The sequence below is a fragment of the Gobio gobio genome, assembly GCF_949357685.1.
Source record: "Gobio gobio genome assembly, chromosome: 6".
Classification (NCBI taxonomy): Eukaryota; Metazoa; Chordata; class Actinopteri; order Cypriniformes; family Gobionidae; genus Gobio; species Gobio gobio.
In genome coordinates this window covers 46,711,951-46,739,623 of record NC_137102.1, presented here as the reverse complement: position 1 = coordinate 46,739,623, position 27,673 = coordinate 46,711,951, and the positions used below count along the sequence as shown (strand labels likewise).

General features: G+C 39.3%; 1 protein-coding gene across 4 annotated transcripts in view; it reads right to left on the bottom strand.

Annotated features, from left to right (window-relative positions):
- Window positions 1-27,673, bottom strand: part of pard3ab (par-3 family cell polarity regulator alpha, b) — a 140,826-nt gene that overhangs the window by 47,342 nt on the left and 65,811 nt on the right. For 2 of the 4 annotated variants that reach the window (XM_079818835.1, XM_079818837.1), the window contains exons 6-18: window positions 23,859-23,935; window positions 20,627-20,710; window positions 19,781-19,906; window positions 17,692-18,086; window positions 14,467-14,606; window positions 14,222-14,350; window positions 13,654-13,689; window positions 10,329-10,517; window positions 7,086-7,256; window positions 6,682-6,708; window positions 6,155-6,305; window positions 513-696; window positions 133-275 (exon numbers count right to left, since the gene is read on the bottom strand). In XM_079818835.1, the coding sequence (XP_079674961.1) occupies window positions 133-275; window positions 513-696; window positions 6,155-6,305; window positions 6,682-6,708; window positions 7,086-7,256; window positions 10,329-10,517; window positions 13,654-13,689; window positions 14,222-14,350; window positions 14,467-14,606; window positions 17,692-18,086; window positions 19,781-19,906; window positions 20,627-20,710; window positions 23,859-23,935 (1,852 nt within the window). The remainder of the gene's footprint in view (window positions 1-132; window positions 276-512; window positions 697-6,154; window positions 6,306-6,681; window positions 6,709-7,085; window positions 7,257-10,328; window positions 10,518-13,653; window positions 13,690-14,221; window positions 14,351-14,466; window positions 14,607-17,691; window positions 18,087-19,780; window positions 19,907-20,626; window positions 20,711-23,858; window positions 23,936-27,673) is intronic. The other 2 variants (XM_079818836.1, XM_079818838.1) reach the window with 1 other exon arrangement.

Here is a 27,673-nt window from a genome sequence, read left to right as displayed (position 1 = left end):
ATTTCAAATTGATCTTTAGCCCCATGGTTCAAGTTGCTCTTTAGAGTATCTAAATCAAAGTACTGTGTTTCAGGATTGATCTTTAGATTAGCTAAAACAAAGCACTATGTTTCAGGTTAATCTTTATACTACCTAGGTCCATGCTCTTAGACTTGCGGGTCTTGATGATGTCGAGTTGGCCTGCGTCCCCATACTGCTTGGTGCGTTTCTCAGACATGCTTTGCCTGCCAAAGCCTTCCCTCTGAAACACCCCATCACCATTAGCACTGGAAGAGCTGAGGGAGGGAACAAGAAAGAGAGAGAGAGAGATTAAATCACAGCACAGTGTCTAGCCCATGGCCCTGCTCTAATAACCGAGGCTCCTTTGACAAACAAAGGAAAGGCCATGGACTCAATTACTGCAGGAAGATCGTCAGAAGAGTCGGACAGTTGATGCTCAAAATAGAAACAAAGACAATAGCTACTTCAATAAATAAATTGCAATACTTTCTAAACTGTCCACTTTTATTTACTTGTTGGGAAGCTCTTGGTCCCAGGGTGGCGGGGGTGGTGTCTCCACGGCGAAACCCATGTCATCGTGAGAACTGGACGACGATTGGTCAGACAACTGAGTGGGGAGAACACGTGGCCTGTCATCTTCAATTATGACCGTGTCATCCTGAGGCATGTTCACCGTCGGCGAGAGCTGATAATGATCTAGAGCGAGATAAGAGCAGGAAGGGGTGTAGGGACAATCAAATTATGTTGTTATTATAAATTAAATCAAGAAATTCAGCTAATCTCAATCATAGTGGGGGTTTGATGATGTGCAGATGGTAAAAATAAAGATGCAAAAAAAGTGTAAGTTATAATTTATGCAAAAATAAATCACCTCATTCTGAGCAAAGCAGGTCAAAGTCACTGAGAATCAAGAGCAACAATGAATCAAATCTGTCGCACTCTGCATGTAGTGAGATTTACAAATGAAAGACTTTTAAGGCAAGTCACATGCAGGCTGATGCAATTTGCATGGCCGCTTTTTCTATATTCGTTTGTGCAAAAACATTGAGCCTTTTCTGATTAAATACAGATAGAGAGAAAGTATGCATTTTAGATAAAGAAATAGTGCTGTTAGCTTGTTTGTGTTTTTAATCTGATCAGAAATTTCCCAGTCTAAAATAAATCCCATGAGAAACACTTTTCAGAACATACTTCAATAAGTGAAACCGCGTGGGATGTAAACAATCACAAAATGCACTACGGTTGGGAACAAAGTGCTTTTTTAAAGAAATACTGGAACCAAATGATTCTCTTCATGCCATTTAGCTTGATAATGGTTCTTCAGTATCTTTTTACACCAAACACTTCACTCGAGATATCTTTATCAGCACCTAAAACAAAATAAAAAACACCCACACCGGTATGTGCTTTTCCTGGGAATCAAACCCATGACCTTGGCATTGCCAACACCCAGCTCTACCAGTCTATTTGCACCACAATAAAGTGCAACAGTTCTAGCTCATGTTTTTCAGTAGTTTTGGTTCCAGAAGTATTTCTCCCATTCATTCTCCCAATAGGGACTTTAAAAAGTTTCTGTTAAAGCACTATAAGTCCCAAACGACAACATTTCAAACTTTGTCTTATCAAATTTTCAAATATTTTTTGCTTTAAATCAAACAGTGTAACTTAAGACCCGTTTCCAAATTACCCAGAACAATTTGTCCCAGGAACTCTTTTCCCCCCAGACCTGCTGCTGTCTGAGTTTCCATCGTGGTCTAAAGTACTGTAAAGATTAGTCCTGTGACGTAGGACTGCGCAAGACTTTCCAGAGCCCACTGGATTTCGTCCTCCGCAAATAAACTTAATAAAGCCTGAACCTTATCGTCGGTCCATCGGTCGCATTTTTTAAACTCCATTGTTGATTCGAACAGCAAACAACTGCACGCACCTCAGACTTTTAGTTTGACATAAAATGCTGCGTGAGCTCAACAAATCAGCATGTTCAGCGCCCAATTCCCACCCCCGAAAGTTCCTGAACTTTGAAAAAGTACTACCTTATAAAGCTCCGGGTAAAGTTTTTTTTAGGGGGAAATCTTTACCCGGAAATGTATTTAGACCCCGGTTCCTGCAGTCGAAACACACCGAGTACCACCCCAAAGTCCCTAGTTCCTGGGGAAGGTTCCTGCGGTGGAAACGCAGCTTAAAGCTATACTGTGTGATATTTTCCCCCATCTAGTGGTGAAAGGTATATGACCATCCAATGAATATTAGTTTCTGTTCCTCTCAATTCCGATTTTGTTTTAACTCCTACGGTGGCCGATGTAGTCCAAGATTAACATGGCTTCCAGTTCGACCTCGTCCACATTCGACACCCGTATGTATTTTCAATGGCATATTATAAACTTACGAGAATATTTTATTACTTGAAGTAAATATACAATAATGAGCACATATATTTTTGAAAGAACTAAGTGTTTTTAGCTAAGAATAAACTAAAAAAGTTACACAGTGTAGCTTTAATTTAAATTCTCTAACAGTAATTAGGGAAATAACTACAATTTTACGAAAACATTTTTTTACTTTTTTTGCACAATACACACATACAGCATATACAAATATTTAATGTGTTTAAGAGTGTAGTGAGACTGATTCCATTATGTCATTTGCAGTGATTCATAGGAGTGGACGGGCACTAAACATTTCTTTTGGCGCAATTTGTTTGTTTTAATTCTCTGATTGGTGAATATTGCTTAGCAGAATCATGGGTAAAGTAGCTTTTCACCAGGAATTCTGCTGTTAAACATGATTATTTAAAAATAAGTTCAACAAAACATCTACCACTTTAAAGGTTGTCTTTAAAGATTTACAATTTATCACTAAAATCAATTCCCCATGGAGAAAATGAATGGGGCTTTTACTTCCGAAACCCGACGATATCCACTGTATCCCTCCGCCAAACAAATGTCTCATAATAAGCTAATTCATCCAAAAAACAATTCAAATCTTCATAACATTTGAATTGGAGTCCTGCTGTCTGTTCATACATAACCTCACCCGTGCCAACTATATCACCACCCCATTATTGACACACATCTTCTGGGGAGTGTTTTTAAAAAGGGGTCTTTAAATTGATAGTCACATTCATATAGAAATGAGTCTGTATCTCTCTGCAGGAGCACTCGAGGAGAGCAAGCCTGTCTGTGTGAGTGTAAATGGATGGTATGGTATGAGCATGACTCTGCATATATATTCTGCAAATGGAAAAGCATATGCACTTCTGAGTATGGCACCCTGCTACTGCCATTTCCCATGAGTGGAGTCAGTTGTTGACAGGCGGGATAACAGCTCCGGCTGGGCGCTCTCTCTCTCACACAGAGAGCTCTCAGTGAACCTCCACAGCTCTGCATCTGTTTGTCCAGGGTAACACTCATATGTTTTCTGTTAGACCACATGTTTCTTACACACTGCAGCCCAGAGAGATGCCAGTTATACTTCTGAAACCTGATGCTGCATTCAAATGTGATCGTAGAGAGCATCTGGTGATGGTTAACTTGCAAAATAATGCTAAAAAAAATAATGCGTTCCCAAACCCAATGTGTTTTAGTTGATCTGAAGAACATATATGTGCTGTGTAATTTTAATGAAATGAGATTCAATTAGACCAATATACACAGGCGGAAACCTTGTATCTCCATATTTCATCTTTTTTTATGAATCATTACTAGTACTAATGGTCATCCTTTACATCTGTCTGTGGGGTTAGCACATTTTTAACCAATGAAAAGTATTAAAAAAGAGCTTGTGACTAAACATTGTACTAACCTAAACCTAAAATTGTCAGTCAAACCTCATTACTCCACCCCGTCTCTATCGTGAAAGAAGTGTCGCACGCAGTTTGGAACGTCTTTGCTTGTTTGCAATGCAAGAGTAAATAAAGAACTGGTTCTTTGAATACATTTATTTACTAAAAAAAGCTAATACCAGCATTCATTCAAAATAGAAATCTTTTCTAACAATGTAAACTTTTTATCACTTTTTATCAATTTAACACATCCTTGCTGAATAAAAGTATTACATTCTTTCAACAACAAAAAAAAAGAAAGAACAAAAAAACTTTTTAATGGTATTTTAAATAATTGCTGTTATTTTTTAAAACTTTTTATTAGGGCTGTCAATCAAATTAAACATTTAATCTGATTAATTACATACTCTGTGATAGGGCTGTACGATTAATTGAAAAATAATCGAAACCGAAATTCAGAACCTCTAACCGACGTATTTTTCCCATGTCGGTTATTTCGGTTTTAGTCACGTGACTCCGCCCCGTCAGTCACATCAAGTGCAGTTTGCAGGCACACAGAGAGAGATGCAGGAGCAGTTATCTGTGTTTATAGATGCCCAGAATCACTATAGTAACTGCATGTTTTACACAGTTTATACAGGTCAGTTAATTGCCGTTGTTATAGCCCACGCGCTGCCACACACACACACACACACACACACACACACACACACACACACACACACACACACACACACACACACACACACACACACACACACACACACACACACACACACACACACACACACACACACACACACACACACACACACACACACACACGGCGCTCGCAAGCCCCGAAGCCAGATCGTTCACTTTCGTCCTCATAAAGTTTGTCAAGTAAATGCGTTTAAAGGCTTGCAAGTTTGAACATTTAAAGCGATTGTGCACTATTCAAAAACAACAATACGGAAAACGTATCCGTTCAGTGCTCAGCTTTTTTCAGTGACACAGAGCCGAGCCGTGTCGCGTCTCTGACAACGCGCGCGCCCTGAAGGCAGACCTCTTTCACCTGCGTCTTCACAAAGCTTTGTCTTTTGTATGTGTTTAAAGGCCTGCCAGTTTGAACATTAAAGTGATTTTAGACCATCAGATGTGTATTATGTTGAACTAATGCCTGATACATTGTGAGAAAATATTTACAGTAAAAACCTTATCAGGAACTTACTCAAAAACCTTATGAGGGCAAAAAATGGAAAGCAAAAAAAAAAAAAAAAGCCAAAATAATAGTTCATTAACCGTAATTGAGGTAAAATGTTCAATTAATCAAGGTTTTTATTTTTGGTCAAATGGTTACAGACCTACTCTGTGATGAATTAATCTAAATTAATCGCATACATAATTTTTGCTGGGAAAGTATTTTAAATATTTCAATTCAAATGAATCAATGAATAATCAGCATTAGTGACATTAAAGTTAAACAACTCTTTTATTATTCACAGTTCAAATATTGGCCACAACAATCAACAATATGACCTAATATGCTGAGGAAATAAATTCCAAAGTGCTTCAGGAAGAAGACTTTTTTTCACTGTAGGCTACATAAAAGGAAGCTGGTCTGCAGGACTTTGCGATCCATTTAGCAAGAGAATTGCTCAGTCGGTCACATACAGATTTGCTAAGTTTGCGTTTCAGTGTTTGCTCCAATGTGGGTTGAAGATATTGTTGACTGCTAGAGTTGGTATCACGGGACTTGCTAGGTCGTACCTCCGGATTAACGTCAACTTCTGGATGCTTTTCATTGATGTGGTTTTTTTACTTTTAGAGTTGACGAACTCTGGTGATATGCAAATTCCTTGCAGCAGACATTGCACACAACTTTATTTTTTATCAGCACTTCCATCAGGCCGTTTTTTTCATAAGTAAATATTCCAATCAATGATCCAGGCAGCGCGTTCTTGTCTCCCTCCTTCATTTTACAGTCGAATGGTAGCGAACAGCTCCGATGAATTAATCAAAATGAACACGTTATTTTGACAGCCCTACTTTTTATTAATCAATTAATCCAACATTGATAATAAATCAGCAGATTAGAATGATTTCTGAAGGATCATGTGACACTGAAGACTGTAATGGTACAGGCTGATGGAAATTCAGCTTTGCATCACAGAAATAAATATTTCACAAATCACAAATTTCCTAATATTACTGTATTTTCTGTATTTTTGATCAAATAAATGCATGCTTGATGAGCATAAGAGGCTATATACATAATAGTATAAGTGGTTACTAAATAATTAAGTCTTTTGAAAAAATATTGTATGTAATAATGTTTTAGAGATGTGGGCACTTTTCAGCTGGACTTTAACTTTTAAGTTTGTTACAACTCACTCATTTTGCGGTTATTTGTGTTGGCTTGCGGCCTCAGGTTGTCATCAAGCCCCTCGATTCCGTATAGCGAGTGTGAGATCCGTCGCTCGTGGTCGTCAGGAGACGGGCTCAAGGTCCGCTCTAACCCCCGAGGACTGCATCGGTTCTCCCCCTGACAGAAAACAGATGAACATGAGGAACATCATCATTCAATTAAACCACACAACCTATATTATAGATTTATCTTCTCAGAGATGTAATTGGCTACTGTGGTTTGTGTTGTGGTGACAGAGCGGTCAGAATCAGCTCCGCTGGGCTCAAGACCCCTGTCTTGTTCAGACGCAGGCACTGAACACTTGGTATGATGGGGAAAATCTTGTGCATTTATGATTCTGCTCCGGGTAAGACAATTACCATCAACCAACCATTTATAACAGCCCAGTGACAGAAGAAAGCAAGAGACCATCATCATTTCCCCTTTAGAATTGCAGAAAATACATTTAGAAGGTCCTTGTGGACAAACTTGTGAAATGTAGTGACCTGATTACCTGGTCTTTAAACGGATCAGACGTTCTCTGGAGAAAAAAGAAAAAAAGAAAGAAAACAGCATGCGGCCGACCTTAATGTGCGTGTGTGCTGAAGTAGAGATGCTCTGAAACTGTGTCTGTTTCTAAATTCAAGGCAAAACTGGAGGATTTCAAATGTGTGTCATGACAAAATACGATCAACAGTGAGAGAGATATGACCTGCAGTGAGTTTTTTTTATTCTGAACCAGGTCAAGTTGAAAATATCCATTAACATGTTTTTAAAATGTCCATTTTATTTAAACCCAAAACGCAAATGAATGTCATTTACATAAGTAATACATAAGCAATATTCACACATTAACATTCACATGAACGTTGATCAAAGCTTTCAGGATCTCCTCAGCTTGACTCTTCTTCTTTTTACCTCGAGGTGTTTGTTGATTCTTCTTGCCACGATTAGCTGAATCATCCCTCGCTTGTTGCCCTCCGTTGACATGGACTTGCGCAGCGTTTCCATGGCATCCTGGTTTGTATTCCCCAACAAAGACTCCCCATTGACTGCGATTAGCTGATCGTTGACTCGCAGCCTTCCGTCCTACACCAGAGAATGAGATTATGAAGACCATTCATACACCACTCAAGACATTTAAAATGTAGACTGTTACTAATAACAAATAAGACTATGAACGCTAACAATTAAACAATTTATATAATAATATGAACATTAATAAAATATATACGCTACTCTTCTAAAGTTTGGGGTCAGACTTTTTTTTTTTTAAAGCAATTAATACTTTTATTCAGCAAGGATGCATTAAACTGATTAAAAGCAAGAGTGAAGAAATACAATATATTTGTTGAATAATTTCTAATAAATAAATACTTTAGAACTTTCTATTAATCAAAGAATTGTATAACAACATTTCCACAATAATATTAAGCAGCAGAACTGTTTTCAACATTGATAATGATAAGAAATGTTTCTTGATCACCAAATCAGCATTAGAACGATTTCTGAAGGATCATGTGACTGAAGACTAGTAATGATAGTAATGAATGAGAGTAATGATGATACAAATTCAGCTTTGCCATCACAGGAATGAATTACATTTAAAACATACATATATACACACACATACACACACACACTTTAAATTGTAATAATATTTCACAATATTACTGGTTTTACAGCATTTTTGACCAAATGCCTTGGTGAGCATAAGAGACTTGCTTCAAAAACAAACCCCAAACTTAAGAATTGTAGTGATTTTTCATGATGGAAAACAATAACATACAAATATATAATACATCTAGATCAGATTCAGAGCGATGATCAAACACAGATGGAGTAGATTGAGTCAATCAACACCCCTAATGCTGGCACAGTCCTATAGCTCGTCCTGGGTCAATATTTCATTCAGTAACATTAGATCGTTTTGATTTATATGATGTTTAATGTTGATGATCACGTTATTTTACTTATGCATCTGCTTACATACGATCACTTGTTTTTTTTTTTTGCGTCTTCCTCGTCTGTTTTTTGATCAGGAGATTCTGTACTCATTCAGACGGTGTGTAATAGCGCCCCATAGCATATAACAGTGAAAACACAGAAACCCGGAAAATTCCGTGTTTGGCGGGGAAGCGTTTTCTCACAAATAACGGAAAATTATGTGTTTGGCAGGGAAGCGTTTTCTCACAAATAACAGAAAATTCTGTGTTTGGCGGGGAAGCGTTCTCACAAATAGCGGAAAATTCCATGTTTGGTGGGGAAGTGTTTCCTCACAAATAACGGAAATTTCCGTGTTTGGTGGGGAAGTGTTTCCTCACAAATAGCAGAAAATTCCGTGTTTGGTGGGGAAGTGTTTCCTCACAAATAACGGAAATTTCCGTGTTTGGTGGGGAAGTGTTTCCTCACAAATAGCAGAAAATTCCGTGTTTGGCGGGGAAGCGTTTCCTCACAAATAACGGGAAATTCCGGGTTTGGTGGGGAAGTGTTTCCTCACAAATAACGGAAAATTCCATGTTTGGCGAGGAAGCGTTCTCACAAATAGCGGAAAATTCCATGTTTGGCGGGGAAGCGTTTCCTCACAAATAACAGAAAAGTCCGTGTTTGGTGGGGAAGTGTTTCCTCACAGATAAAGGAAAATTACGTGTTTGGCGGGGAAGCGTTTCCTCACAAATAATGGAAAATTCCGGGTTTGGTGGGGAAGTGTTTCCTCACAAATAACGGAAAATTACGTGTTTGGCTGGGAAGCGTTTCCTCACAAATAATGGAAAATTCCGGGTTTGGTGGGGAAGTGTTTCCTCACAAATAACGGAAAATTCCATGTTTGGCGAGGAAGCGTTTCCTCACAAATAACGGAAAAGTCCGTGTTTGGTGGGGAAGTGTTTCCTCACAGATAAAGGAAAATTCCGTGTTTAGTGGGCAAGCGTTTCCTCACAAATAACGGAAAATTCTGTGTTTGGCGGAGGAAGCGTTCTCACAAATAGCGGAAAATTCCGTGTTTGGCGGGGAAGCGTTTCCTCACAAATAACGGAAATTTCCGTGTTTGGTGGGGAAGTGTTTCCTCACAAATAGCAGAAAATTCCGTGTTTGGCGGGGAAGCGTTTCCTCACAAATAACTGGAAATTCCGGGTTTGGTGGGGAAGTGTTTCCTCACAAATAACGGAAAATTCCATGTTTGGCGGGGAAGCGTTTCCTCACAAATAACAGAAAAGTCCGTGTTTGGTGGGGAAGTGTTTCCTCACAGATAACGGAAAATTCCGTGTTTAGTGGGCAAGCGTTTCCTCACAAATAACGGAAAATTATGTGTTTGGCGGGGAAGCGTTTCCTCACAAATAATGGAAAATTCCGGGTTTGGTGGGGAAGTGTTTCCTCACAAATAACGGAAAATTCCATGTTTGGCGAGGAAGCATTCTCACAAATAGCGGAAAATTCCATGTTTGGCGGGGAAGCGTTTCCTCACAAATAACGGAAAAATCCGTGTATGGTGGGGAAGTGTTTCCTCACCGATAAAGGAAAATTCCGTGTTTAGTGGGCAAGCGTTTCCTCACAAATAACGGAAAATTATGTGTTTGGCGGAGGAAGCGTTCTCACAAATAGCGGAAAATTCCGTGTTTGGCGGGGAAGCGTTTCCTCACAAATAACGGAAAATTCCGTGTTTGGTGGGGAAGCGTTTCCTCACAAATAACGGAAAATTCTGTGTTTGGCGGGGAAGCATTTTTCTCACAAATAACGGAAAATTCCGTGTTTGGTGGGGAAGCGTTTCCTCACAAATAACGTAAAATTCCGTGTTTGGCGGGGAAGCGTTTTCTCCCAAATAACGGAAAATTCTGTGTTTGGCAGGGAAGCGTTTCCTCACAAATTACGGAAAATTCCGTGTTTGGCGGGGAAGCGTTTCCTCACAAATAACGGAAAATTCCGTGTTTGGTGGGGAAGTGTTTCCTAACAAATAACAGAAAATTCCGTGTTTGGCGGGGAAGTGTTTTCTCACAAATAACGGAAAATTCTGTGTTTGGCGGGGAAAGAGTTAAACATTACATAAAAAAAAGAACATTATATATATATATATATATATCCCTCCAAAATTAGCGCAATATTCATGAAAAAAGTCTGCAGATTTCGACTGGATCTGCTAAAAGAAATATTGTGTATACATCTAACCTTGCATGCTGCTCCTCCATTGATAATAGACTTGACGAAGATGCCCAGGTCAGCGTGGCTCTCCTTTGACCTGTTACCCTTGACACTGACTCCCAATCCCGCCGAGCCAGAATCATTCAGAGGCACCTCCAATGTCAGGAACTCACGCGTCCCGTCTGGGGTTAGGACCAGCTCCTCCTCTTCTACCTTCTACAGAGAGACAGAAAGAGACACACAACTGTAATTACATCGGTTAAGAAAGAAAGAAAACATTGTCATCTGTAGTTTAAAAACAGACTTTTATTTGCAATTGTTAAGGTCTTAGGTAAAAAAACGGGGAAACAAGGACAGCCCGGAGAGACAGGTTCATTAGAAAAAACATATATATCTTCATTTTAAGACACTACCATGGATTGTGACCTCTGAGGCAAATCACACACTACAAATCGGTTGTCCTGAGACTATTTTCTCACCCTCAGGTCATTCCAAACTAATTTATTTTCCTCCTTGGAACACAAAAGGGGAAATCATCAGGAAGCCTCATTGGAAAGCGTCACCAGGAAAACATTTCTAAATATTCCTTTTGTGCTTCATAGAAGAAATAGTCATATAGGTTTTGAATGAAATGAGGGTGAGTAAATAATGGCATTGGCAGAATAGTCATTTTTGAAAGAATTATCCATTTAAAACATGACAGGATAACGAGTTTCTGTCTTGCAGTGCGCAATAGACGTTAATAAACACCATGAATCTCTGCACTAACAGTTTTTGATTCAAGTCACTCTCCTGTCCATTACTGTCGCTGACACGCACAGCTGCCATTTTCACCTGCTTTTGAAGGAAATTCAGCATATGTAAATGAGGCGAGGAGGGAAGCCTTTGTGAGAAATGATGCCTGCCAAACCTCTGCTCTCTGATTCAGACACATAGATAATAAACCCATTACGTCTGATGCTCTCCTGACCTCTTCAGTGACTCCCTCATGTTAGCGCCTGCCAAAGTGTGAGTGTACGTGTGGGAGAGAGAGAGAGCAAGAGAGATGTGACGGTTTTAACAACCATCTACTGAGGGACTGCTCTATAAAGTCTATCTTTATTGAGCTTTAATCACCTTCACTTTAATGTAGCAACTTCTGACACACACACACACACACACACTTGTTTTCAGAAGGAAATGGATGGCTTTCATTTAGTTCTCTCCTGCTCTCAGGACCGCCACTGCTAAAGCAGATCTTATCAGCCTTGAGAGGTTAATGCACAAACAGTGGCGAGAGAGACGGAAAGAGAAAAACAGACAAAAAGGGGGAGAGAGAGAGAGAGAGAGAGAGAGAGGAAGGATGAGCTTTCGCACTGACAGTGTTTCTGAAGCGGAACAGCTGCGGCTCTATACAGACAAAATGTAATTCAAATTTAAGGTGCGCAATAATGATAATCACATAGCCAAAAAAACAAAAAAACTATTAGATGATTATAACAATCAAAACTACTGTACTGAGGAGATCACAGCATGATCTGTCTATTAATACACCAGAGAGACAGACATTCAAACAGACTGATATACAAAGAGAGAAAGTGAGTCAGATTAAAGAGATAGTAAATTATTATCACCCGTAAATGATTGAAAATGAAATCATTTAGTCACCCACGTGTCATCCCAAGCCTGTATGACTTTCTTTCGCCTGCAGTTTTGAAGGATGTTTCAAAAGGTGTTTTTTCCATGCAAATCAAAGACATTGGCAACCAAAAAACATTGACTTTCATGGTATACCGAATAAGGTTGGGAATCGAAAACTGATTCCAATTCTGGAATTGGATACCTAAAGTCAGGAATCGGATAATTCTTATAAAATTTAAATTTTGATTCCTCTTATTGATTCCTATGTGTGCATTTTACTATGACTTTAAACCATTCAAGCGCAAGAAGATTTTCATGCGCTGTTTTCTGCACTGCGCACAAAAGCGACAAAACAAGCACACAGAAAGCCGCCTCTCAATTAGTGTTAATTTCGTTAACGAAAAATTGCGCAAAATGTTAGTCGACGACCTTTTTTTTCATGACTAAGACGAGACGAAGGCAAAATGACACAAACGTCATTAAACGCTAACTGAGTATATCAACACGCAATATCGAACAAAAGACGAGACTAAAATGTAGTTTAAAATAAAAACTTTACCAAAATCACTTTGTTTTTGTCGGGGGGAAAAAAAGAGGTGCTTATAGGTGAAAGCACAACAATTCTGATTAAATGTAAAAATACATTTCTCAAATGACAATATCGTTGTGATTATAATTTTGAGCAATCGGGATTATCAATGCAGCATGATGAAAATGTGACTACGTTTTAATTGTCGAAAACTAGACTAAAATGCTCAGACATTTAGTCGACTAAAACTTGACTAAAAAAAAGCAGGAAAATGTTGACTAAATATGATAAAAACTAAAAAGCACATTCGACACAGAACTAAGACTGAGACTAAATTTAAAAATAGCTGACAAAATTAACACTACTCTCAATGTATAGTGCGTAATACTGAACATTTTTGACGTTCAAATGCAAAAAGATGCTGTTTACTTGTCTTTAAAGTCCCTGTAAAGTGAAAATTAAGTATGTGTTTGAGTTTGTCACACCACAAAAAAATGTGTTATTAACCACCCAGGCAAATTTGAATCATAAAAAAAATCCACCAAGTAAATAAAATAGCTTATCAAAATCTTGAAAAAATAAGCTGCATTCTCTGCTCTCAAACGCTGGGGGCGTGTCCGCTGTCGGCACTGATACCACGCCCACTTGCGGGAAAGCTGGCGTTAGCACACAAGACACTCGCGTACAGTTCACGACGGCACCAGAAGGTCGGCGCGGGAGATAATCGGTTCGGCCACATTCTGCAGTGGATTATGAGTGAATCCCAGTTGTCTCCGATGAAAGTTTGTAAAACTATTGGTGGTGATCCTCAGCTCTCCATCAAAGTAGCTGTTCACAATTCGACTTAGAATAAATGTGAATGATATCCAAGTTTGTTTTACCTTTTTGGAATCGAAGTTAGGAATCGATAAGAAAAATCGGAATCGGATTTAAAATTAAAATGATACCCAACCCTAATATTTTTATATTTTTGACAGGAGAAAGTCAGACGTTTTGGAACAACATGAGAGTGAGTACATGAATTTTAATTTTTGGGTGACCTATCCCTTTAAGAAACTGTGCTGGACTGAATCAGTAGTGTTAAAGATCATCAGAGACACATGCATGTACCTCTCTGTTAACAGTTCCTACATCGGTGAAAAACCTCGCCATGTACAGATGTAGAGAAAGGTGAGTGTGTGAAGACGTGTGTGCAGTTCTTACCCATTCTCTTGTGTTCTGCATCACTGGTTCTGTGTTCTAAAGAGAGCGAGGAAGGAGAGGACTATGGTAATACTGCAACTGAAAACCCATGAATGCTTAGAAAAAAACATGCATACATTGCAACCAAAGATGGATCTTAAAAGATCACTCAAACTGGGATTAATATCATAGAGGGTGAATTCAGTTAAATTGACTTTGAATTGAATTGAATTGAATTGACCCTTCTAAAACTAAGAGGGAAAACAATGTAGATGCTTTCAAATGAAAACATTAAATGTTTAACAGAAACTAAACGCTAAAAGGGAAAAAGCTAAAACTAAACTTAAAATAGCGGTTGGAGATCAACTGAAATAAAATAAGCAAGAAAAAATAAATAGTCCTCTTTAGAGTTTATTCAAATGCAAATAGAAATGGTGTGTGAAGAAAACTTTAATAAGCTCAAGTGTGGTGAGCCTCAGCTAAATGTCAGAGACGCTCTGCGATAGTGATGGACAGTTTTATGAAGAAATTAGCAGGAGGATTTCACACATCTCATAACTGTCACTCAAACACACAGACAAATTCTCACCATCTCTCTGGGTAGAAAGGCCTCTTCCTGTCTCAGTACCAGAAGACTCACAGTCCCGCCCATGGGCGTCGCCCTTAGCAGAGAAACCACCTCCTCCTGACCACGCCCATTAAGATCCACCCCATTGACCTGTGCCAACCACAAAGTCATTTGATTGTGACTGGAGTTTCGTCAAATAAATTATAATAGTTTTTTTATATTCAGACTTTTTTATTCATTAATAAAACATAAGCATTTTTTTTCACCTCTAGCAATCTATCGCCTGCTTTCAGTCGCCCGTCCTGTATGGCGGCACCTCTTGGCAAAATGTTCTTCACGTAAATAGGGGCGGAGCCTCCAAGAGGGACGTCTCTTGACGTGATGCTGAACCCTAGACCTTCAGGCCCTGTTAAACAAAGAGAACACAGTGAAAAGACATTAAAAAAACGTAACACCTAAGGACAGATATAACTATTCATTTCCACAGATCCAATGCAGTATAAAGGCCTAGTCGAACAGTAATTGTTTCTCATGGGGTCATAAGGTATTTTCATAATTTACAGGGGGCTAATCTGTGATTTTATTGCCGTCCGAATCCAGAATGTAAGTGTTTTTCTCCCACCACCCGTGTAAAAAAGTGGCTGAATTACCTACTATTTTTTGACAAACACCAACGTTGTGTGGTCATTTAATTGACGTCTGAATCCACATCTCTGAGTTTTCAAGAAGAGGACACTTCAAAATTCACTGTTCATGCTTTTTGACATTGCGCTTCGCTGTAATTTGGATGCATTTTAAAGATCTAGCCTACACTTTTATTACTAAAATGCTGGAAAGTATTTACAAGAACAATCTTTCATCACTGCTCAAAAGGGAAAGAGAGGAAAAGCACGTAAACATTGGAAATGGGCCGTAATTATGGCAGCAAGACGTTAAAATAACCAATCAGCATTATGTTAAGAGGCTGTATTAACCCATTTCCGCTCGTTTCCACATTTTTTAAATGACATCCATCATTTTGAGATAAAATACAAGACAGAAAATTATTTTAACTATAATGCGTCTATCTTCCATTTGAACTATAATGTGTCTATCTTCCTATTTTTTTTAAACAAGATATTTAAATAATTAAATAATAGCTAGGATATTATTTTCCTATTAAATTAAATATAAATTTATTCCTATTATTCCAAGCATATGACGTTTTATTTACAGCAGACAATCATGCAACAGACCATGTGAACAGCGTGAACAGTGTGAACAGCAAAAAACAAAAAAATTCTAATTAAATTCTGAAAATAGAAAAAAAATGTAACGAAGACATTCATTAATTTTAGGGCTGCCCCCTAATAGTCGACTAAGAGTTAGTCGACCAAGTCATGCAAACCAAAGTCATGCAGTCAGTGAGGACATTAACGGCGGGTCCTTGTGGTTAGTACAGTATGTCAGGCAGAACTCAGACAACACTAGTTTATTAATTAACAATTAAAATGTCTTCCTTCCTTGCTATTTTGTAATTTTGTCTATTCATAATCATTACTTTTGCCAGTGCTTTGTGGTAAGCTTTATGCATGCACTAGGCTATATATTAAGCCTGTATCCCCTTTAAGTAATTAAATTAATATAAATGTGCAATTAGTCAACGAATGGCTTAAATGACCGCCTACTAGTCAGTATCTTTAGCCAGGGACAGCCCTAATTCAATTGTAAAAAGGTTGACACAAAGTGAGAAAAATTTTGAACATTTAATTAAAAATAAATAAATGTGATGTTATATTATATTCAAAAATGTGTTCAGGGGGTCAAAACCCCCTGATTTTTTAAAATTAAAAAACCCTTTTAATTTATCACCTATATGTTTGGAAAAGGCATTTCTTGTCATTTTTTTGTTTTGTGTTTTAGTTGGTGACACTAAAGCCCCTTTCAAGCAGAGCATTGATCCCAGAAAATTGCCATAAAATGTGCCTTCTGTCTGAACGCAAACACATCCCGAGATTGATCCAAGGATTGATCCCGGGATGGGGACCTAGTAAAATTGCCGGGATCAGTCCTGGAATGCGCCATGTGTGAACAAAAGGCAGGATCAATGCCGTAAGCGGTGTGTCGTAGTGATGACGCTAAAGCGGAGATTGTTCGCCAGCTTAGTGGAACGGTACACAATAGGCTAGTTTATGATCGAATCAGGAAAAAATGCTGTGGAGAAATTACAAGTCACATTGATGTCACATGTCTTTACGGGATCTTTACAGGATGTGTGTGAGCACACACAGACTCCAGAAAATCACTGGCAGTGTGAATGAACCAAATTCTAACGATCCCAGGAAAAATCCCGGGACACATTATCATTGTATTTTCCTGAATCTGTGTGAAAGGGGCTTATCAATCTATAACTGTACTGTTCCACAACACAATAATTCTGACAGCATCAGTTCTATACTGCAAATTAAAGTACATGTGAAATTTAAAAAAAAAAGTTTTTATCCACCCCATTTTGAGTGTGCTTTCCGAGTCAGATTTCTGTCTGTCTGCGTGTGAGCAACATCAGAAGCTTGCGGCTTAGAGAAAACTTCAGGTTTCAGCCTGTTGATGTAGACTACAAGGCTGGAACAGAAGCAACATGGACTATTGGGGGTCTGAATAGCAGAAAAAAATCATGACCTATTGACCCAGCAGACCGGGCTTAAGTGTTCCATGGTACACAAATTGGAGACTGTGTGAGAAGGCTGAGATAAGACCATCTGAACATGAGAGAGAAAGAAAGTGGCCCCCAGAGGTAGAGTTCAGTCACACTTTACGAAAAGAACACTGCAAGATTTCCGGTGTGTGTGACTTAGGTCCAATAAAACACTGAGAGAATCAGACAGCCATATGGAAACACATCACACTGACACGCGGTGCTGCCTAGCAACGCTCCCTGCACCGCTGTTCCGTAACCCCGCCACCACCCCGTGCACCCGCTGGGCCACCTGTCCACACACAGGTGCCAAGACTTGTGCCAACTGTTGTCAATCATTTCACATCCTACACCTTTACTGCAGGGACACACATACACGCAAACAGGAAGGAGCTGTTGGCAGAAAACAGAGCAACATTCTGCCAGTAGAATCAGTACAGCAAACTCTGCAGGATGGGAAATATGCTCAAGAATAGAAATCTGGATTCATTAGCAAACCCTTAATCAGGGCATAAACCATATTTTAACCACATTTTTTTTTTATAAAAACAACCCAACATAATTTAGTTATCCAGGTAAGAAAAACTAACTTGCAATAAAATATATACAATTATAGGGATTGTACGAGTTAATTTACTACAATTACTATTATTTAATGATTTAACGGTCTCCAACAATTATATATATTTTTTCAATCATCTTCATTTTGAGTATCTTTTCAGCAAATATTAACATATGCTGTAAATTTGATTAAATCAACCAGCATTAAGTCGTTTTGTTTATCAAGTGACAGCCAATAGGACGTTTTTACTGATACCTTTTCGAAGCTGGATTCCGAGTCTCCGCCCAACCTTCTTAGTGAAGCCGGATGTAGGGGCGGGGCTTAAGCCTCTTTGGGGAGAGGAGGCCTGACCTGATGGAGGTTTCCCTGATGAACCAACAGAATGATGGAGGGGAGAGCTAGTGTCCAAATGGTTATTGGGTGGGTGTGGCCTGTGCTGTGCCAATCGGTGAGCGGCGTGATCCAGTCCGGCATTGCCAACCAGATCATTAGTGAGGGAATCTGGGCTGAAACGTCCAGAAAGGTCAATGTTCGATCTGGGGTTGTTCTCATTATGGGATATCTGCTCATACTGGGATCTCATGGTGGACGGAACCACGTGGAACAGGATGACGGGAGAACGCATTGCCTGACGAAACATGTTCTGAGCTCTGAGAACATACAAAAACAAACATTTAGGTTTATGAATACCTTCAAATTAATTTTTAGAATTAAAATTAAAAGTGTGTTTTTGTACATTTGTGTGTGAGTGGATGGGTACTAATGCACCATCACACATAGCAAAACAGAAAATATAGGAGGCTCACTTAAAGGGATAGTTTAACCAAAATGAAAATTCTGTCATCATTTACTCACCCCCAAATTCTTCCAAACCTGTATGAATTTCTTTCTTCAGCTGAACACAAAAGATGATATTTTGTAGAATCTGGGTAACCAAACAATTGATGGGGGGAGAATACTATGGAAGTCAATGGGGCCCATCAATGGTTTGGTTACGGTCATTCTTAAAAATATCTTCTTTTGTGTTCAGCAGAAGAAAGAAATTCATACAGGTTTGGAACAACTTGAGGGTGAATAAATGATAGAATTTAAAATCCAAATGGGCGGGATGGAATGGATGCACAGGCGGACAGATGGATGGACGGACGGACAGATGAACAAATGGATGGATGAATAAATGAACAGATGGATGATAGGATAGATGAGGATGGATGGATAGACGGATGAATAAACAGACAAATGGATGAAGAGATGAGGATGGATGCAGGGCTGCCCCCTAATAGTCTAAACGTTAGTCAACAAAAGATGCTTGTTTAAATTTTAATTAGTTGGTTAGTCACAGAAAAAAAAACTTCAGTGACAGGATTGTTAACACGGCTGTCCCATGCAGTAATATGTCAGGCAGAAAAATCAAAGTGTGGGAACATTTCGAGAGGGTAAAGAATGACCACAAAAAGATGACATCAAACATGATCTTTCATTTAAAGCTTGTAAGTAGTAGCTTAATTTTAACCTGCGTTAACCTGATATCAAAGTTTTCGTGTGGAGTGTGGAAGCTAAATTAGTACAGCGCTTACTGCAGAACACGGTTAATTTAACTTCCACGCCATCGGAGCGCATCATTCTCCGGTGTTGCGGCTTCATTGTGAGCAAGACACGGAGCTCACTTCTCACCGACAATGTGGACAAACTCCTTTCTCATAATATGCAAAAACAAGAAAAACAAGTGATGCGAGTGTTTCAGTTTGCTGCTATATATTCTATTTATTAATTTTTATATAATGGACATTTATTTGGTTTGTGTTCTGACCTCTAAAAAGAGTTTTCATTCAATGATAAGAATATATTAGTTTGAACTGATTTTTCTTTTTTCATTTATTTGTTTATCATTTATAATTGTCCTACATTAAGAATATTTTCGTTAAATTACGTTTTTTAAGATAAGGCTATTTATATTATAGCTTATTTATTTAGTTTGGATTGTGATCTTGCTTAGGGTTAATGCAATGTTTGCCGATGTTGCTGCGGCAATATTTATGTGCGCTTGAGCACTTTTTATTTTATTTTGAATGTGCATTATTATGGTTTAGTATTTCTCGCCCAACTAATAGCTTAAATGAACGGTTAACAGTCGACTAGGAAAATCTTTAGTTGGGGGCAGCGATGGATGGATGGAGGGAAAGGAGTAGTAAGTAGAAAATCCTCTGTGGTTTTGACTGACCACAATCAGATGATTAATCAATAAATCGCCTACAGAGAAGCATTATAATGGAAGTTGAAGAGAAAGAGTAAGGAATTAAAGTGACAAACAAGCTCTCTGTACACATCTGAGGTCAGGTCTTACTGCTCAAAGCGGACATTCCGCAGGTCTCCGTTGTTGATCCGAACGATGCAGTCATTCTCCTGAAACAAACCCTGGACGTCCGCCTTTCCTCCACGCTCCAATCGCTTCACCAGCAGACCCAACGTCCTGCAGCACACACAAACACTTGATCTATGCCTGAGATTTATTTTTTATTTAGTCATAAGCGTCATCCATTTGAAATGAAACATTAACTTGATTGATATCGAATTGAAAGAACTTGAAACTAATGCAGCATCATAAAGCACTTCTGAACGAAAGCTAATTCGTCAAGATAAATAACGCTCTTCATCTTTTTAACTCCGCGTTCTGTTGCTGCAGCTCGCCGCCTGGAGATAGATGCAGATCGGAGAGATATCAAGCAGCTTTTAGCTAGATTAGTTTGCCTGGTGACCGCTCACATACAGATGCTGTTTAGATACTCTATCTCTTCTGGACAGATTCTTATGGACACTCTGCAGAGGATTCAATCACTCTTTAGAGTCAAAACAAACATTTAGTCACCTCAAATCAAACACTGATCACTCTGAACACATACAAGGTGAATTTAGGTGATGCAGAGGAAAGACTTTAAAGTTAACTAAAGCAGAGCTCTTGCTGGGTTCTGAATATGCCAGGGACAAAAAAAGGATACATATGAACAATGAATACTAAATGTATTAATATACTATACCATATGCAAATTATTCCAACAGATCCTCCAAAAATATGACTATGGTTTATTGAGCACTGCCTCCATAACCAAGCATTATGATCAGTAGTTGAGTTTCAGAAGCAAAAAACATAGGACCTTTTATTGATATAACATTGGAGTTTGGTGATTATTACCTGCGGTCTCGTCCGCTGAAGGGCACCACGTGGATACCGAGTGGACCTCCGTCGTTGGACACTTCCACCAATTTCACAATATCACTGAAGGACAAAGGCAAAAAAAGAAAAGAAATCGTCAGACTGGTCTTAGAGTAAACAAGCATACAGTCCCACATACAGATCCATGGGGGCGGAGTCACAACATGCAGAGAGAACGAATGCTCTAGTTTGCTGAGATTCAGTTGTCACACAAACTGCACTCTTGCATCTAGTATATAGACAATGTAAATGTTGTTCATGTGTCTATATAGACCATAAATGTCTCAAATTATAAAATATGTCCTAAAATGTGAGCTAGTATTTGTGTCATTATCTTTATCAAAAGCTCCTTTCACACAGCAACCCCGGTAAATTACAGTAAAATTTAGGGATGCATGAACATTTTGGCCGATTCCCATTATTTTTTGTATTTGAAAGCCGATAACCGCTAGAAACTAATTTGCCCTGCAACTTGTACATACATTTCTACTGCTTCTGTTACACTTTTGCGGGAACCAATCACAGACTGACTTATCCACCTGGCGCGCTATTGGCGGGTTTAACACGATGACGGATAGAGAAACGATGGGTCATTGCCCGTTTCTCCAAGTAGGGCTAGCTGCAGTCTGCGGTGGATATCCAACTCCGCCCACATCCAAGTGTGACGTCAGAAATCCCGCCCTGCAGCTAATTTCATTGGTTACATTGACAGGTAGATTTAGGAATCAGTGTTTGGTGTAGAGGCAGTCTGTACATGACCAATAAAATCAAAAAAATCGGCTGCAGGGCGGCATTGGCCTGGCCTCTGACGTCACACTTGGATGTGGGCCGGGTTGTATCCAATTGCATACAGAGTCATTTGAATTATGCTCATTTATCACGCCTCTTGTGGTCTTATTGGTTGAAGGATGAGCCATTTGCATAGAGTCATTTAATTTATGCTCGTTTATCACGACTCTCCAGACCAATGTTCAATCTTAAATTGAGCTTGGTCTGGTGATAGCCAGACAAGATAACCGCTATATTGGCCTATAAATCTAAATCCAAATCCAAACCCTAAGGCCCCGATCACACAGAACGTGTTTTATAGGTTCGAAAACGCGAGGCGCAACGCACTGCCTTTTTTGGTTGACGTTTTTTCATTTAGAAAATAGCAGTGCGCTGCGTTTTTTTTATGTTGCTAGGAAACCCCCGAATCAGCTGTCCTGTCAGTCTAATCAAGGTAACGGCCGCCACAACGGAAGACCCGCCTCTCCTTTCATTCGATTGGACAATAGAAAAAAAACGCAATGACGTCGGCCGCTTTTCCGCTCCGAGTTGATTTTTTTTCAACTTCATGCGCTCAGAGCGCTCCTTCTAAAACGCGAGGCGCAGCAGGCGGTTAAACCGCGAGGCTCCCGGGGCACATAAGCAGCGCGCATAACGCTCTCTGCCAACAGAAATCTATTCAAAAGAGGCGCCTCTCGCTGCAAAACCACGTTCTGTTTGATCGGGGCCTAAGTCGACAATACAGGCATGAACAGATATGAACAAACATAGACAAATTACAACACGACATTGGCTTTTTGGCGTGACTTCAATCATATTTTAAGCAATTCAAAACCATCATTGTGAACAGTGCACATCTGAAATGTCGCAGCTGAAGGAAATAATCTACTATTTATCGACTTTAAGATATTGGCCAAAATTTCTTATCGGGCCGATAATGATAACATATACCTATGGTTATGGTTGCCGATATACACTATTGTGTATCCCTAGAAAAATTACCAGAACGACTTTTCCAGTAAACACACAAATGTGCTGTTCTCAAAAGCAATGACGTTATGTCTTTTTACCGCCAAGACATACACACATCATTACCAAAATACCAGTAAACTCTGTGATGTCAATTAAATGCTGTGCGGTTTTCTTCATCTACCTGGATAAGAAGTGCTTTAGTTTCACTATCTGTGCAATTTATTTATTTTTATTAATTTATGTGTGACAGACATCAGGGGATGATCACACAGACTCAGGTTTGCTCTTAAAAAACGCAAGATGGATATTATTTATTGCTGTGACTATGGTACGCAATAACTGCAGCTGTTTAATGGAAAAGAAGGCAGGGTCACGAGTGTGACATGTCGTAACAGTCAGATTTCAGTCTAGCACATGTTGACATAGAAAAGCAATTAAAAGCAGTGCAAATTAAAACAGCTTCGACAGAGCTTTATGAATGAGCCAAAGCAGACTTCTTACGTTAGCGTGTTCGGACCTTGTATGTGCTCATACCGCTAATCATGTTCTTTGTTCACACACAGCATCATACTGGTAATATTACAACTTCTCATGCCAGGAAATTGCCAGAACCGATATACCTGTATTTTTTGAAAGATCCTATTTACACATGGGGCAAATTTACTAACAGCTTTGCCATTAAAAAAGTATTCTCAGGATTTACTAAAGACACTCAATGAAAAAAAATAGCGCTAAAAAGGCGTGGACAGTTATTTTTGCGGCTGACTTTTTTTTTTTTTGCATATGCATTTGTAGGAGTTTCCCTTTCAGGTGCAAAATTTATGGGAGGAGAGAATTTAAATGATTCACACAATGTGATTTACTAAGGTTTTCGCTAGTCAATTTACTGATTTTAGCGCCGTTATTTAACCCCCCCAAAAAGCACGTCTTAAACCAGACGCTAATTTGCGCTGCTCTTGGTAGATTGTGTTGACATTATGGAAATTATCCGCTGCATCTGTGTTCTTTAATTTGTGCATCGTCAGTAGATCATACGCAGAACTTTCCACTCCCATCTGCGCTTTTATGGAATTGTGTTCTCACACTAATTTGTCCTGTTTAGTAAATCTGGCCCTTGATCTTAAATTACAGTAATTTACCTGTAATTTACCAGTAAAGACTGTGTGCATGAAAGGATCTAAAGATTCACACCAAAACTATTTTATTTTGGCATCAATGCCATCATATCTAGAAAGTGTCACACAGAACTGTGAAAGACTCGATAGATGACAGATCCAAAACATTTCAATCTGATCTCAGTGTTTTGAGAAAAAAAAAAAAAACTGTCATCTTTTACAATAAAACTCAAGAGCTGAAATGTTTCATTACCTGCAAATCAAACTGACAGCATGAAGAAGAGATTCACATAAAATAAGAGATAACATCACAGTTGTTGTCAGTCAGCGCATGCATGTGTGAGTGTGACACTTACTCCAACGATCTCACTCCCATGTGTTCCAAACATGTATCTGCACGTCCTACAGGCTCGATCCTACCGTTCTCCTCATCCTGCAACAAGAAGAAAACGGTTTAACCCACAATGCATTGCACTAAACAAAAACCTATCCAGCAGTACATGTATTTTTACATTAAACCATATAACATCAATGAATAACAAAAGAACAATGTATACATGACATGGCATGACCGGAGTCAAGACTTCTGCCGGAAGCTCTGAAGTTCTTCTTTTTCTAAACAGTTTAAAGGAATTCATCCTCCGTTCATACATGAGATGTTTCACCTGATATACTATGGATCAGGTGAGAGGTACACAAGAGCTCATGCTCACTACTGTGTCACTTGATTACCCGAGTAGTGCCAGACTACCAGTGCAGAGACACACACACACACACACACACACACACACACACACACACACACACACACACACACACACACACACACACTCTCATTAAAGTTTCAGCAACCAACAGGTCCATGTTCTGCTGCCATGGCACCAATTATATGTTCTCACATACACACTTTCAAAGTCTTTTTGTACAATCTTACTATTTTGGACCTAACACTGTCATACAATCTGTAATTAAAGAGGAAAACAACACACACACCCACACACACACACACACACACACACACACACACACGTAACTCTAGGTCCAAACACAACACTGGGCCTGAGACAGTTACATGAATTATTCAGCTCAAGGGAGCGGTGGCAGTGAACAAAAAAGAAAAGAAAAGAAAAGAAAAGGTCAAGGAAAAGAAAAAGAAAAATGTACTGAAAAAAAGAAAACAAGATAAGCATTAAAGGTCCCATGGCATGGCATTTTTCTATTATTTTATAATGTTTCCTGAGGTGTACTTATATTGTTAGTATGATTTTTACATCATAATTTAGAAATAAAAGGCATTTTTTCTATACTGATGTTTGCCCTGTGGCGTAATGCCCTGTTTCAAGAGGCGTGTCTGCTGTGAGACTTCACTAAAAACGCCCACTGTTGTGATTGGCTGACATCTTTGCATTTGAAATGAGTATCAGATCTTGTAGCAGAGGGGGCGTGGTTTAACGCAGTCTACCAGGCACGAGCAGGCATGAGCCTGCTGCCAGAGAGACGGATGGATCGGGGTTCACTTCTCATCAGTTCTCTCAGCACGTCTCAGTTCAGTGAACTGTTGTAGTTACTAGCATATACTTCAGGTTATTAGTTTATTTCTAGTAGGAGGGGCTGTCACTCATGTCAGAAAGTTAGTAACTTTAGTAAATTATGGATCAGCGCTGACTGGAGACACGAACCATTTAGAACGATTCAGTCCGATTTGGTGAACTGGTTCGGTTCACTAAAAAGAACCAGTTCAAAAGAATGATTAGTCCGCGAACCGGACATCACTAATGTACCAGAGACGGAGCGATTGCTAACACAATTATTTATAATAACTACTGAGTTGTGAGAGCGCTGTCAGCACAAGTTTATTTTGTTTGTATCTGAATAAACACGATTCCAGTCATGCCGAGTCCGTCTTCATCATTATTCTACTAACTTTGTAACACATGCAATGTACCATTACAGCTGTCGAGATGAACAAGTTATGAGTAAGTGTTGATTATAGCATTATTTTTAGATATTTTCCTATCATATGAAAAGTGTCAGTGACGCGCATTGAGTACACAGCGCAAACAAAGACACAACAGCAGTAATCGAATGTAATCCAGTTTATTGTGGGGCTAGGCTGGCTAGCCCGGATATGCTCACGCTTACCCCCCTTCTGCTTAATCTCGTGCCGCGTTTGGTGCCTCCGCTGTGGGCCAGATGCAGTACTGGGGGTCGGTGATGTTGAAGGCCGACCGGTCAGTGCAGCCCGAGCTTCGGCGTGCATGAGGTTTATCTCTAAAGATGTGGCTCTGCCGATGTTGAGCAGAAACTCACGACTGTATGCACATTTAAGAACAGATAGACGCGACGAGGACGTACAAAAACACTGACTCAAGATAGAAAACACGAAAACACCGTTCTGTCGGGAGAGAGAGAAGCCGCAGCGTGTGCACGAATAATAAATAATTAGCTACACTTCGGAAATCACTGATCACAGATCAGAAGGAACTGAAAAAAGACTTCTGTTTTCATTTGTACATCCAAACACTGAGAAACTGCCAGCATTCACTCGTTCACAAGCCATGATCTCTCGAGGACAAACAAATATGGCGCTCGCATGGGCGTGCCAAATTCTCTGGGCAGAGGAAAGGGAGGTAACCGTTCCTGTTATGACTTTATAACAGGAAAATTCCAGATCAGCTCGTCTGGGCTGTCATTTTCTCAAAGGCAGAGAAAGACAGCCAGAACTCGGTTTGCACCGATCAAAATTTCCAGCCACTTGGGGACAATATTCAGGCTAGGGGAACTCATATTAATGTTGAAAACCCTCATAAAATGAAAATTTCATGCCATGGGACCTTAAAAGATAAAATAAATGAAAAGCATAACTGTAATGTTATCCTTCTCTTGAGCAAAATAAGCAAGCTGACATTCAGTACTATCTAGATCTTTTAATATATACAAATTTCACTTATGTCTTTTAGTTTGTCAAGAGATTGAAAGTGGCGTTTTTTGAAGAGTGTGCATGTGCATACCTGCTCTAGTACTTAAGAAGAAGCCTATGATTGAATCTGAAAATAAAGCAAAATTACTGAGAAATACTGAGAAAAATGCGTACAAGCCTGCAGGTGTCATGTCCGTAATTTTTATATTAAATAAATCTGGTATTAAAGGTCCCATGGCATGCAAATATCACTTTATGAGGTTTTTTTTACATTAATATGAGTTCCCCTAGCCTGCCTATGGTCCCCCAGTGGCTAGAAATGGCGATAGGTGTAAACCAAGCTCTGGGTATCCTGCTCCGCCTTTGAGAAAATGAAAGCTCAGATGGGCCAATCTGCAATCTTCCCTATATGTCATCATACGGGGAAAGGTTACCTTCCCTTTCTCTGCTTTGCCCACCCAGAGAAAATGATCCAGAGTATGGTCTTCTCTAAACTACAAAGATTAGATCATCCAGATTTAGAACGATAGCAAATCAGAGCAACATAAAAAGCCGACAACGTAGGCTAGCGTTAGCTACATAATAACTGTAACAGCATACATAAACAAACCAACTAAAGAACCATATCCAGAGACAATATTTTAAACTAACCATTCGGAGATGACTGCGTGTCTACAAGCCATTGCAATAGATCCACTGTAAACATTAGCACATGGTACAGTGTGGGGATGAAACGATTACCGGTTTCACGATAAACCACGATAAAATTTTGTGACGGTTAGTAATATCGTATAAAATTTTATTATCATTAAAACCGCGTGTGATTATCACGGTTGTGAAAACTCGCGGTAAATCCTGTGTAGTCAGCGTCAGTCAGGCGCTGCACCGCTGTTTTTTGAATGATAAGAAATGGCAGAAGGCAGTGACAGCACTTCTGGGGATTGTTCAGCCTCTAAAAGGACCAAATCTGAGGTGTGGTCATATTTTGGCTTTTACAAAAGTCCTGAGGGAAACTTAATCTAAGATGGCCACCCTGTCTGCAGAACATGCCAGAAGAAAGTCACTGTAATAGGGGAAACACTTCAAAACTACGAACGGCAAGTGGACTTTGACCTCAATACCAAAACTACATCTGGGAAATAATAACGTGAAGCGAACGAACAAATTTAGTCAAGACTAACATTTAAGGGATAATAATCAGGGCTTGACATTAACAACTGCCATTTGCGGGTGTAACGTTATTTCGGCTGC